The following is a 14,296-nucleotide window of genomic DNA, read 5'->3' as shown; positions in this document are numbered from 1 at the left end:
TATTTTTTTATTTTTCATTTGTTATATTGAAAATACCAATATTAATTGACAGTTTAAAGATACCAATGTCAATCAATATTTTTAATACTTTAAAATCGATTGATATTTTGAAATTCCCAAAATCAAGTAACAGACATTTCAACAAATCATTTTAACAATGTTATGGCAAAATGTGCAAATAATCTTACGTGTATTCGATTGAAAAATATCACTTTATCTATATATTGTTTTATCGGACTATCGCCTATTTCGGACATGATAGCAGCTTTCAGCGGAAAATATTTGGCAATATCGAAAAACTATTTTATTGAAAAACGTCAGAAATGGTTATGGTATACGGATGCCTTTGGCAAAAAAAAAAAAACAGCAGATATTGGAAGACGAGAGGAAAGTGATATTTTTTCATAAAATTGAATGGTTAGACTACGTGTACTAAATAACTGCAAGAATTTATAGAATGATTCAGTAATTGTGTTCGAATAATTCGTTGTTTTTGGATCTTCCGATAAATTATTTCAATGGATTCGTGTCGTATCATCGTAAAGCGCACTTTGATATTATTGAAGTAAAAATGTAGAACTGAAAGTTCGATTTTATAGAATGATAGCAATCGAAGTAGATAGTCATTATACTATAAGATTTGAATCATGCACCATCGAAGAATGTTTCTCAAAATTTCATTTGATATATCAAGAATCATTTGGTATCTCAAAAGATTCTATGCAAACAGAGTTGATAAATTTGTTCTTTATTGATAATATTTTATAAGTTCAAAAATAGTACATATACAATATTAAATGTATTTCAAGATGATCCATAAGTTAAGTAGTGTTATGATGTCGCTATAAAATTGAAATTATTTTTACATGTTATTTTTACATGTGTAAGCTAAAAGAAACCTAGTCAAACAATTAGAAACATATAACATAAAAAAATTTCTGGCAAGGTTTAGACTTGTACAACACGTTTGCTTGTTTATAACTTTAAATAAATTAAGATATAACTAACATTGTCATATAATTTGAAAGGGCCGTTCTAGCTGATTTAGTAATACATGATTTTCAATAAACGAGATGGCGCATGTGAATTAATTTTATTAATAGAATTTCATGAATTTTTTATATATATATAGTAATCCAGACCATGTGTAATGTTCACGAAGAGATAACACTGGCAAACATTTTTCAAAAAATTTATACGCGAACTTCCAGCAAGTCACTCAAATATTTGGAAATATTTTAAAACTTCCTACTGCACTTTCTTAATTTCTTACTCAAAAAGAGTAATACGAATCAACAAATCTTCACGTGTTTGTTGATTCATGCAGTTAAAATTAAACTTTCTTTTTTAAGTCTTTAGAGTTCCAGCAAGCCAAATTAAATTAAATTTCTCCAGAATATTTCAATCTGAAGAGACTGTACTTTGCTAAGATGTTCGTATTCGGTGGGTATTCTTCCGTGTGTAACAGACTGCTCCGAAACTTTGTAAATCCAGCGAAGCAGCTAACTGTAAGCTTCAGAACGTACTTTGAACATGCCTGATCTAAGGGGGATATTTGTATGTATTTGAGACATAACGAATACATTACTTTCTTGGCGAATTTATCCAAAAGTTTTCTTTTTATCATACATATTCTAACAACTTTTCTATTTCCATGTTAAGGTTATCTTATTATTGTCTATGAGACTATCGTCCATCTCTTATTCCTATTCCATATCCTACGATACACACTGCCAATTAAATACAATAGATTTCTTACAGTTAAATTACCAGACTGCGAATTTCGTGTATACGTCCTTAAAATTTTGTGTCAATTAGCCAAATAGGTTTTGAGATATGAACGCTGTTTTGAAAAGCATAGTTTCGATTAAAATCCCTTTAAAATATATCGATAATGACACAAGGTCGTCGCATCTTTCAAACAATCATAACATCGTTAATTTTAGGAGCCCACATGTAAGATTCCAGAGATGCATTTTTGAAATTATATACTTAAAGAATATATGAAAAAGATGACTGATTTTTCAAAAGTTTTCACTAGGATAATCCTTTAAAGCAAACGCTCCACTGTTCAATAAGTGTTAATATCGATATCATTACTTATTTTCCTGCTTCCCAGTTTCTGCTAATTACTCGAGCTGTTACCCAGCGTATGCGATGTGGGTGGCACCATGATCGTTGCCTAAACTACATTCTATAGAACCGCGATTAACATCCTACCTGATCTAGTTATTAAGTTCGTCAACAAGTATCAAAGTGATGGAGTATCTAGCCACACATGCCACGGAGGCTATGAAACCTGAATATCCGAAATGCCATGGATATTTAACTCAAATAATTTCCGACACATTTACAGTGAATATTGCACACGGGACGTCAGCCATGAGCAGAAATACCTCTCTGTTTGCAAAGGTGTAAAACGAACTTTTTCCATTTATCAAAGTCACTGATATCCTTCCCATGGTAGCAGCATAGCAATCTGTACGCAGGTATTTTGTTTCTGTAGTAACACATGTGTACAGAACTTTTTGGCTCAACATCGTATTTCAATGCACAAATGTTATCTGACACAAGTTAGGAGCATTGTTACTGATAAACGAAAACTTAACATAATATCATATAAAAAATCGGAAAATAGAATAAAAATATTCAACTATCGTATTTTGTCGTCTTTTGTTAAATATACAGGGTGTCTCAGATAAAAGGAGTCACCTACAGTGTTACGAATAATTGTAAACTCAAAGTTTCACATTTTTACTAACATTTAAACAAGAAAAGAAAAGAAGAAAATTATATTTCTATGTCTTTATTTTCTATTATTTTCAGTATAAAAATACACAAATGCGATATTTTGTTAAGTTATTATTTACATACCATTAAAAATGTAAAAGTTACCTTGAATTATTCATGTCATTGTATTTTGTATGGACGTGGACACTAGGATTTAGGTTTATAGATTAACTAATTTATTCAAGTATTTAGATCTATTGGGTGGATCAACTGTGCTATGCCAGACTTTCTTTAGCGTGCTAAATCATTTAGTAGTATGTAGTAAGTAGTAGCTATTCGCCATTCTACTAAACTACTGGACGTGTCTGAAGAGGCCTTAACAGAGTTGGCGAAGCTCGATGTACGCACGAGCGAAGCTTGGTCGACACTGTCCCTGACAACCGTAAATAATTGCATACCCTGATCTTTCAGTGTTAACCGACAACTTCTCAAACACAGGGTATTGTAATCAATGTTAGGTAATGCTGCAATAATGTTCAAACGGAGTTTCGATCTCAATCTGAACTCGTTTCGGACAAAAAAGATATACTGAATTCGACATTAGGTTTTTACAAATGTTTTTTTTTGGAATTTTTAAATACATATCTATTATATGCATTCAATACATATTAAATACTAATCTTCGTAGAAAGATTAATTATTTTTATAGAAACTTAAATATTCGAAAGTTAACATAATCTTGATGGAAACTATAACCAAAATTATGTATTAATCGTTATGCAAAGAACGTAAGAGTTCGACAAATTTTATTTTAAATTATAAATAAGAAATTACTGTTTAATTGAAAAATCATTTAAATAATTCCGCAAATATTTATTTATTATTTCTTATTTGGAAATAAAATGTCATTTTTTATTCAAACTTTAGGGATAACTTTTACTTCTCATAAATGTATTTTTATGATACTAATATTCATGACTACACAAATTTCTAGCTCCCGATAAAAATAGTTTTGCATTACTCAAGATTAATATCAGTTCATAAACAAAACTAAAGTTGAGAGACATTTATATGATAGAGAGTACTTTTTATAGTACGAATTATTCTATCATTTATTCTTAATTGAGATAAGCGAAATCTACACTGAAATAAAGTAATAAAATAAATTTAATACATTTATTTTTGTCTAAAACAGGAACAGAATAAACAAGCTATTGAATTAAATTAATTTCATCATTATTAATGAAGTATCGAATAATACTAATATTCATTCATGTTTATCAATAATTTCTAATTTTAAATATCGTGGATTGTTATTATTATTGAGAAAAATGTTGAAAATAGTTTCTTTTTTAATTTGCTATATTTATTTGTTTTAAGTTAATTTTTAATATTGCAATTATTACTTGCTATGAATATATTCATATTTACGTTAAGTATTAACGCAAAAACAGTTTCACACAATGGCGGATGTATTTTTATATTTGATCGTCCTGTCGCAAGTGTATAAAAATGCTTAACGGAAGAAAACACGAAAAGAATGCGGAACGCGTCTTTCAATCTTCAACGGAATAAGAACTGCGTGTCGAACGTATCTCATGCAGAAACTCGTTTCAGTGAATTGGAAAACGCTTTCTCAGTTGTCACCAGTCACTATCACTGTATCGTAACGGTTTTCCCATTCTCTGTAGTAAATTTTTGCATATTAATTGTACAATAGTATTACCATCAATTTCACAGCTTTTACTTGCTGAATTTTTGGAATATATAATTATGTATAATATTTTAAAACTGTTCGAAAGATTTTTCAAAGATTCAAAATGGTTTTAAAGTCAAACGTGTGTTATGAAATTGTTGTTATTTAATTAGCTTGACAAAATTGTTTAGATAGAATAACCACAAAATATTATAGTTATGAATGAAATGGTAATTGTACTTTGGTTATGTTTCCTATCATATTATAATGATCACGTTATACAAGTCGGATTACAAATGTTGTAAAGCTCTCAGAGTTTGTCACACGAATTTCACAGAATTTCCACTGACACGTCGTACGTAACAATATCGCGACAGCAGTGCACAATGGACAGCAAATGATATTAGTAAACCGATCATGCTATGCATATCGTTCAATCTCTAACAGATATATAAAGTGAACGATAGCAAGATATCTATAACATTTATATAAGGCTTAATGTGAATTCACAATGCGGTTGTGTCTTAAGAATTTGAATTATTAAAAATATTTCAAATAAAATCAATAGACTGTGCACTTTATGCATTTATTTCAAAAATGGATAAATTTAAAATAATAAAAATATTAGAAAGATTTAAGGTCATGTATACATTATTTTCAGCTCATTGAAATTAGCAAAGGAAGAAAGAAATTTCTGTTTGACTGAATGAAATATATACGACTTATAGCATTGTCAGTAGTATGTTAATATAAATAATATAAATTAATTCAGATTCTATGGTCGCAGTCGTTGTTCCATAATTTCGACGCTGAACGCAGTTTATTAGTCGGTAGTTTCATTAAATATTATGTTGGAATATGCGTTTCAAGGTGAACGAAACTTTGTCACGGTATAATAATTTAGGCAGACAAGAACAATATTGCGTATGCTGCGGGATCGGGGCGAAGGAGAGAGGGGGACATATTTAATGAGACATATTCTTGATAAGCATAGGGAACTGTGTTCCAAGAATATTACAACGGAGCGTCCTCCTCGGCCTTGTAATAATAATTAACTAAGCGAGGCGCAAATTTCATTTAATTTAGAATATTTCGTTTAATTAATTATTACGAAAATTTAATTTCCTCTTGAAATCCAAATTATTTGATACAAATCACTTGACGTGTCACATTTAGAAATCATTATACAGACAAGCATTTATTAATTAATCACCTATATTTTAAACAGTTTTATTATTTATTAATCGTGTAAGTATACTACAACATGATGCACTGGATCTATATGTTTCTGCAAATTCGCGTTTAAATAAACGATTCTTGTTATTATTTATTGTTCTTATGTCACGGTTTTGATTTCATATTCACGGTGAATGTGAAAAGAAGAGAGCACACGTTACAACTACATTATAATTTAAAAAATAAAATTGTATACTAAAATTGCACAGGAATTTTGTGAAAAGAATTGTTTAAGCTTGTTAATGAACAAAATAAAAAATCACTCTCTGCGAGGTAATAAAATAACTTCTACTACTACTCGAACGTATATTACGGCTCGGCTGCCAAAGACGAAGTGAAGCGTTTCTGCGAACCGCTATACCTCCTTGGCCAACTACCTGTGGGGAAGTTTAAAAGAGGGGGAACTAATTTACCAGGCTTTTTACTGCTCTTTTCCGGATTTCCGAACTGCGTATTTTACTTTTGCCGAATCTTGTGACGTTTTCTTCTTTAGTCTGGCGGCCGCGGTGGTTCCATCGGTTCGGTTTTTCCGTACACGTTACTAACCTCGTAATACAGAAGAATATCTCCCGTTTTGCGAGGCTGGGGTGGCTTAAGGTCGATGTCACGCATTGTCCTTTACACGCTAGGCCTCTGTTACAACATTGCATCATTGCACATTCCCATCGTTTCAGTTTACGAGATTCCGACGTTTACTTTTCGCAGTGGCGCCATAATTACTTCTAATTACTCTCTTCGTTGCTCCCACGTCTTTTCTCCTTCCCCTTACAGAATTTGTACAATCATAATAAATATCTACCTAAAATCACAGCACAATTATTTTAGGCTCCTCGTAACAATAATTATTTTCTACATTAATGGATATTCTACACTATTCGTTGCGTAACAAATCTCAAGCAAAAGTTCGTTTTATCAAAATTCAAAACAATATTATCATTTCATGTTTTTTCATTATAATTTCATTTCTTATCTCCACAAAATATGCGCAAAATTTGAACTCGCTCGCTTGTCGGGAAATAAGTTAAAAGTCACGGGTAAATGTATGGGCTTAGTTAACAAATACCATGAGCAAAATAAATAAGAACGTTGAAAATCGTGCTCTACAGGGGATCATGTCTGTACGATTAATTTTCAATGATCAAGTGAAAGTTGAATGAAACTTTCAACGCACCCAAAAGCAGCTGCAAATATTTGAACTGCATATTCAGAAAATCCCAACGGTGATTAAATTGCTCGAAAGTAGTATACGCGCTTTTAGAGAGGATCTTTTTTATCCTAATAATATTTCGCTAATTGTGCCGCCATTCAACTTTGATAAAGATTAATTAAGCTCTTTAATCCGGGGAGATTTCCGTCAAGCGATTCGTAAATTATCTTGAACGAATCCGGTGAGATCAACGTGGTAAACGTATAACATTTGTTTTCTACGTGGAAATTGAATTTCTACGTTGAAATTCTGCGATTATAAAATCCGTATTATTAATTCTGTCTGTTCCTTTAATTTGCGCACGACAAATGAAAATAAGTGATAACAATATCAAAAGAATAAAAGATGCAAACATCAGATAAAGACTTAAAAATTATAAGAAATAAAATTAATATTTTCGTTTACACAATAGAAATCTCTTTATGAAGACTTACTACAACCAAATTCATGTACTATGTTTCTTAATTTTTATCGATAGGTGTAAATTATAACTAAAATATTAAAAAATATAAATAGGTAACAATGTTGCATGGAACTATAAAAAATTGACATTCGTAAAATTTAATAAACATTCATAAAATGAAGAAAACAGTAGAATACTAGCAGAAGGCCTGTCTAAAAATCAAATTTGTTTTATTTCTATTTCCAAAAGCATTCTGAAATGATATTGCTGCTCTTTCAGAATACACGTGATTTTTCGGTTAGCATTCGCTGGCGCATGACAACCGGTTTTTATCGTAGGATTTTTAGGGATTGCTTTGGAGTGCACTGCGGGGGATCAAGGGTATGCATGTTCTATTCGTGCAGGACCACATATGTACGCATGATCGACTGTGATCGACCGTAGCTCGAATTTTTCCACTACAAAAACCTCCAGCTCGTAGAGCCCTAATCACCCTAGACTCTACAGCCAAGAGGCTTGATAAAATTCGCTATATCACCGAGAGTTTTCTTGCGAAAGTAGCATGAATTCAAATGATGAATGAAGGACGAAAAATTTGCTTATGAATTTTTCGTTTTTAAACCATACTATCTTCACTTTGCGTATCTTTTGTGTCACGAAAATCGGGATGTCCTTTCCTGACCAGGATACTTGTTTTATTCGAGTCTCGCGTTGGATACTATATCAATTTAATTTAATATTATTGAAAGTCCATTTACAACCACATATTTTTCTCAAAAGTGTCAATTGTCTCTGATATTATAGAGATATAAACTACACAACTTATTGTAATTGCTATAGTCTTAGGTTACTGTAGCAAACATATTAACAAGTTAACAACAAATAAACTCATAAATAATTAATTAAGTACGTACATATTATTGATGACATATAACGTAGCAAATGATTCATCTATGGATTTTATTAAACCAGACAATAAAAGTGTTTGTTGTCTTATTATTAAAATATGGTTGAATATCGAATTATTTAAATAGAAAACTAAATATTTTACAGTGTCATGCACTCTGATTTGACGTGATTGTCTTATCTGCTTATGAATATTTTGTAATGGATCGCTGACTGGTTAGGAAGCGTGAAATGAGAATATGAGGATACGGTGTATCGGTTTTGGATTATAACACCTATTTATATGACACACGGGTTCTTGGATATTGTTGACTTATCTGCATAATTTGAAACTAAAATTACATCTGGAATTTGTTGGCTTATTTTATGCATAACATAATATTATTAAAGAACCTACGCGATACTTAGTAATTATTAATTGTCTTAATTGCTAAGTTTTGTTCATTAAAATAACTCTTAAATTTGTATCTGCATATACGAACATATGGTACATTATAGTTTAATTCTTGCCTATGGTTTTCCCTTTTCTCGATTTATTTAGTTTATTATATTAAAATATTTATTTAAATGATCTCAGTTATGCTGTACATTTAAAAAGGAATGTTGACATGGTTGGAATACCATTCCTGAAAAAATGCGAATGTAACTAAATAAAAAGATCGTTCTGGTTTTAAAGAAATAAAAATGCAACTGTTTCTAAGAAGATCATAAGATTCTATCAAAGTTTAATCGGACTAGTGTCAAATATTTTCATTAATTTAACTAAAAGATATAATCGCGTCAACTTCATTCGATAACAAAATTATCGAGTTTTTCTCGATTGTAGTAAACCGTTGTTATTAATATTCATATAACATAACATACGAATATCAGTAGATTTGTTATCATTTAAAGAAATACCACACCCTCAAATGAAATTTAATTAGCGTAATTTAGGTTTCTTAAGTGCTAAATGAGAATTTTGTATTAAATCCACTTCACAACTTCCGTACACGGATTAATACCCATCAGGTTCATAGTTACAGGATGGATTTAACGGAGATCCTAGGATTAAGTAATATCTCAGCAACAATGTTTCTCTTGCATATATTACCAGTATAGTAATACGATGCAATATTAAAGAGACAAGGCCATTACTCATAAGGATTGCTAATATTTACTACAGGAAATTTTTTTTATAAATTAAGGATAACAATAATTGAAATAATTCATTGACATGAGTATTAATTTTGATCGATATTTAACTAAATTAGTGTTCATTGAGGATCATTGATTTTGAATTTCCTTCCTTTCGCTTCTAATTTATTTTTCTTCATTCCTTCTAGTTTCTCCTGTTTTATCCTTTTTGCTATTAATTTTATTTGTATTGCACTTTCTATTTTCACCAATCTCGTTTCATGAGATTATGTTTAGGTTTGTATGTATCAACTATGTACGTATGTACATATTTCGTGTACCTATTCCACTTACTATGAAACTTTCATGTTTTATTTTACTTTTATGTTAGAAAACACACTACGGCGTAAAAGAAATGAATAATAGTACAGATATTAATAATATTATGCCATGAGATAGTGATAAGTGAGTAATTAGACATACCGTTTCGTGACGCAGGTGAGATGTCAGGATGCGGAGAGCGCGCAGTGCATACCTAAGAGAGCTTTTCTGGCTCTCTCACGTCTCCCGGAAGTTAGATTCAATTTAGCAGCTTATTCAAGAACGGCGAAGGTGATTCAGGACGCAAAAAACCGCAACGACATGGCGCACTTAAAGGCTCTGACCGAGGAAGGTGACGACGACATGGAAATCTGCATACCTGCTGGAATTTACTTGGAATTGTTTAAAGACCCATCTATGCGCGGACACTTAGCCGTTCTCGGACGGACGCAAAAACTACCGGAGATATTGGAACGTTACATGGACGACAGCGAAGAAATCGACACAGGCTTGCCGCTACCGAGCTCTCAAAAAAGAAGTATCGCGATGCTAGCCAAAAACGATGATTTGCCGATCTCTTTGCAAGACCGCCTTGGAGAAAACCAAGACGATGAAGAGAAGAGAACTATGGTTTCCAGGTAATTAACTTTTGTTGGTCACTATTTTGATTTTCGTGCGTTCCTTATCGTTCAACTATACTCTATTCCTGGATGTTACGAAACGTTTGGTTTCTTTCTATTTCTCTTGTAATCCGGCCTTGTACCAGGTAATGTACTCATCCCTCGTTTGTCAAATTGATACTATCGTAAAATATAAATATATGTAGGAGACAAACAATTTCTCTTATCAATATGTTTTTGCAAATAAAGGAGATCATATTTACGTAATCTTCTTGTAACATTTTCCACATAGAATGAAATAATTCTCTGGACAAACTGCTTTTTTGGTATCTTCGCTCTGTCCTTTACTATTATTGACAATCACCTATGACCAGTGCGGACAGGAAAATAATCGCGACGCGACTTAAAGTCGATATCTGACCTTAGTTCAAAATTATAGTGTTCACCCGGTAGACGTGCCGCACCACAGTGTGGAAATCCCGCGCACGCGTCTCCTGCCCCCTCTCCTTGCGTAATTTATTTTCTTGCTTGCACTGCATATAACAAAGCAACTTTATTGTTGTTCGTTGTTCGAGAAGATATGTCTTTTATTTGTGAAATTCATACTTGTTAAATTAATTGATATACTTTCGAATTCATGTGTTTATATAGTAACATGTTTTTTTCATTGGAAATGATAGATACATATACTTCGTGTTAAAGAAAGAAAATTCAATGTCGAATTGGCACTGGAGACGGACGAGGATAAAATAAAAAAACAATTTGTTTATTTGAAACGTGAAATAGAAGTGAAACATTATTTTGATATCGTTTACGCAATTATTTGTAAGGAACGTGTGAAAATTAAATATTTTGTAACTGCAAACCATTTTATAAGTATACTACTATCACTATAAAGTGGTGTGCGTATCTATAACATGACTTAAATGGAAATATTTTTGTCCGAATGTTTTACAACAGGCCACGTTACATGTAAGTTTAAACGTATTTTGTAAGAACATTTACATATTCGAGGATAATGTAGTTTCGTTCGTTCTAATGTTTTTCTACTTAACATTTGCACATCGAGTATACTTGTTCCCCAATTTACATAAATCTATTGTTCGTTCCATATGTATTTCTACATCCAGATTAGTGTTAAATTTTATTATCCTGTATTTTAGTAAAGAAACAAGCATACTCATTTTTATATGAAAGTAGACAGTCTAAATACTGGTTATTTGAAATATTAAGTCATGATAGAAGCTATATCTTGTTATTGTAATTCAAAAGAAATGGTCTAAAGTCTAAATACATATCAGGCATAAAATCCTAAGTGATAATTAGACTTAGAGAATTTTTAAATGTTAGTATCCTATTTTTATTAGGTCGAGTCATAAGTTCGTGCCGCGACTGTTCATACTTTTTGTGGCATGTTTATTTATTCTCTATAACTCACGAGGTATATGAAATTTTGATCATCCCAAAATTATCTGTCCACAGAACTTTAAAAAAATGGTAACAGTAATCGGCACGAAATTATGACTTCAAGTAATTATTAAAAGAATTAACTCATTATTTAGTTTCTATTTCTTGCAACTAATGCAGACAATTTTTATTTGCCACAAAAGTCCGCAGTCTAGTCATAATAGAAGCTATACCCTATTGTGAATGAGATGGAGTTGACGATTGGACAAAGGATGTGTTGCGGATGAAATAGAGACTCGCGTTCGTCTTGTTTATGCGTTGCATTGCGGAATGTGTCATTTCTGTCATTTCACCGCATCAAAACCTTTTTCAAACACGTTTGCTCTAGTTTTTTTTAACAAAAATCTACCGAATTTAGGGTTACAGTAAATTCTCTCAAATTGTTCCTCAGCTCGTAAACAATAATAGACAATTTGGGAAAAGGAGATACAATTATTCCAGCCTTGTGGCTCGTTTCATAGTTGCTGGCAATTCGGCTCTGTAGAACTGCTGTTTCTAGTTTTGGCTTTAGGCGGGGTATATTCTTTTTATCTATTACGTACGACAACAGAACTGTTTCAAAATCTTGGATATTGAAACGGCAATTCCGAGGGGAAATTTAGGAATTAAATTTATTGCGACTATACAGTGAAATACACGACAAGCGAATTGCATTAAATGGTTTACAAGTTGAACGAACTTTGAAGTCGATTATCACGATAACGGAGCACGGGATGAAGAAATGTTATACCAAAATATTTTCTTCTTTTTTTATGTAGAATCACCCCCTGCCCGGTTATACTACGATTTACGGGACACCTTGTATAGATATTAGCGCGTTAGTTGTCCACGCTTTGCTCGCTTTCGTTATTTTGCTCGCCACGTTCTATTGCTATTTTATATCCGGCATATTTTTTCCTGGCGACATCAATGACGCGAATTAGATGTAAAAATCAGATGGTACGCTCTGTAGAGTAGAATAGATAGTAGAATATAATAGAATATGTATATAATAACAGAACAGAATATAATCTTGAAAATTTGTTTTCGCATAGCGACGAACCCGCGCCGAGCAGTCCCAGAATTCTTCCCCGACCGATCTTGGATTCGGATGCTTTCGCACCAGATTATGTAATTGAAAAGAGAACTTCCGGCGCTAAAAACTTTGCGTTACCATGGTACAGTGGCGATTGGGTGTTATCGGCAAGATATCACGACTTCCAAGGCAATGGAAATGACGATGAGCATATGGTACCAGTCGTGGGGAAAAGGAACGTTGCATCCCTGGCCAGGACTTATACGTTACCTCAGAACGGCAAGAGAAACGTTGGAGCCTTAGCCAGAGATTACGGACTTCCACATGCAAAACAAAATCTGGGTACTGTATATAATTCTAATAAAAATATAATCTATATTTTTTAACATTCTTCTTTATAAGTTGACTCACGCAGATGAAATAATCAGCTGTAAAAAATATTTATTCGAATATCGGTGTTTCTAAATAAGACTATACTGTTCATGTATTCACATCAATCTGATCATTGTGCTTTGTAAAACAATTGGCATCCGAGTTTCGTATTCGATGTCTCTATTTTGGATCGGGCATCTCAAATGGGCGTTCTAAAATAAGGACATGGAATATGAAACAATGTTCCGTAATAGGAACACGCTCGCACCTTTCTGTATTATTTATATTAAAAAAATATCTTAAAGATCACTGTATTATCTAGAAACATCCGTCTATCGAACATTGGTAAGAATATTCAGGCATTATGGTTTCTAAGGAAGGTAGTCTAGATATACGATGATCTTGCGAGCATACTTCAAGGTTATAAAGATCAGTAGGAAATTGTTAAAGTATATAATTACCGTTTTGAATTAACTTTAATGTTTCATATTTTATTCAATCATTCGATAAATGAACTATAGATTCCCTCGCATCATTCGATCATCCAATTATACCAATTTATAATGAAAACAACACCACAGGTTCCTCATCTCGGACTGGCGGTGACTATCAGACGCGGGAGCACGGAAAAAGAAGCGTGTCCTCTTTGGCAAAGAACGGAGCCTGGCCGATTACTTTGAAGAGAGGCATCTCCGTTCCGACCAGCGTGATCTTGAGAACCATTTCTCGCCAGGGTAGATCGCTGGCTGACGAACTCAAAGCAAGAAACGACCTAGCGAACATTCAAGAGCTCGCGAACGCGGTACTCGCGCAACAAAATAATTACGACAGCGATGTTTACGGAGACGAGAAGCTGAATGATTCGCAGACGATCGACGGGTTGTACGAAAGGATCGATTCTGCGAACAGAAGGCCTAATAAACAGTTCAGTTTCTCCGACGAGTACCCGATGCCAGTAATGCAAAACACTAACGGATTCGATTACGAGGAAATGATGGAGGCGCTGGGCGATCAGTATCTGAATACTGAAAAAAGGTTCATGGGTAAGTACGACGGTTCTCAATCATAATTACGTTATTGTTCTTTAAGAGGTCTCGTAATTTGATTCGATCGGAAACCTTTTAACTTCCTCACCCTACCCCAAATACAAGGGGTAAAAGAACTCCCGCCACTACAGCAGAGAACTTCTAAACCCTACGTTTTCTCT

The 14,296-nt window shown here is 32.8% G+C and overlaps 1 protein-coding gene across 1 annotated transcript in view; it reads left to right on the top strand.

The window, feature by feature from the left end:
• The window catches only part of Nplp1 (Neuropeptide-like precursor 1), a 43,978-nt gene that overhangs the window by 16,173 nt on the left and 13,509 nt on the right, over positions 1 to 14,296 (top strand). Inside the window, exons 2-5 of the mRNA XM_078177898.1 lie at positions 9,793 to 10,253; positions 11,196 to 11,207; positions 12,737 to 13,059; positions 13,671 to 14,132. Coding sequence (XP_078034024.1) covers positions 9,793 to 10,253; positions 11,196 to 11,207; positions 12,737 to 13,059; positions 13,671 to 14,132 — 1,258 coding nt within the window. The remainder of the gene's footprint in view (positions 1 to 9,792; positions 10,254 to 11,195; positions 11,208 to 12,736; positions 13,060 to 13,670; positions 14,133 to 14,296) is intronic.

The sequence above is a fragment of the Augochlora pura genome, chromosome 4, assembly GCF_028453695.1.
Source record: "Augochlora pura isolate Apur16 chromosome 4, APUR_v2.2.1, whole genome shotgun sequence".
Taxonomy (NCBI): domain Eukaryota; kingdom Metazoa; phylum Arthropoda; class Insecta; order Hymenoptera; family Halictidae; genus Augochlora; species Augochlora pura.
This window is presented reverse-complemented; position numbering and strand designations above follow the sequence as displayed.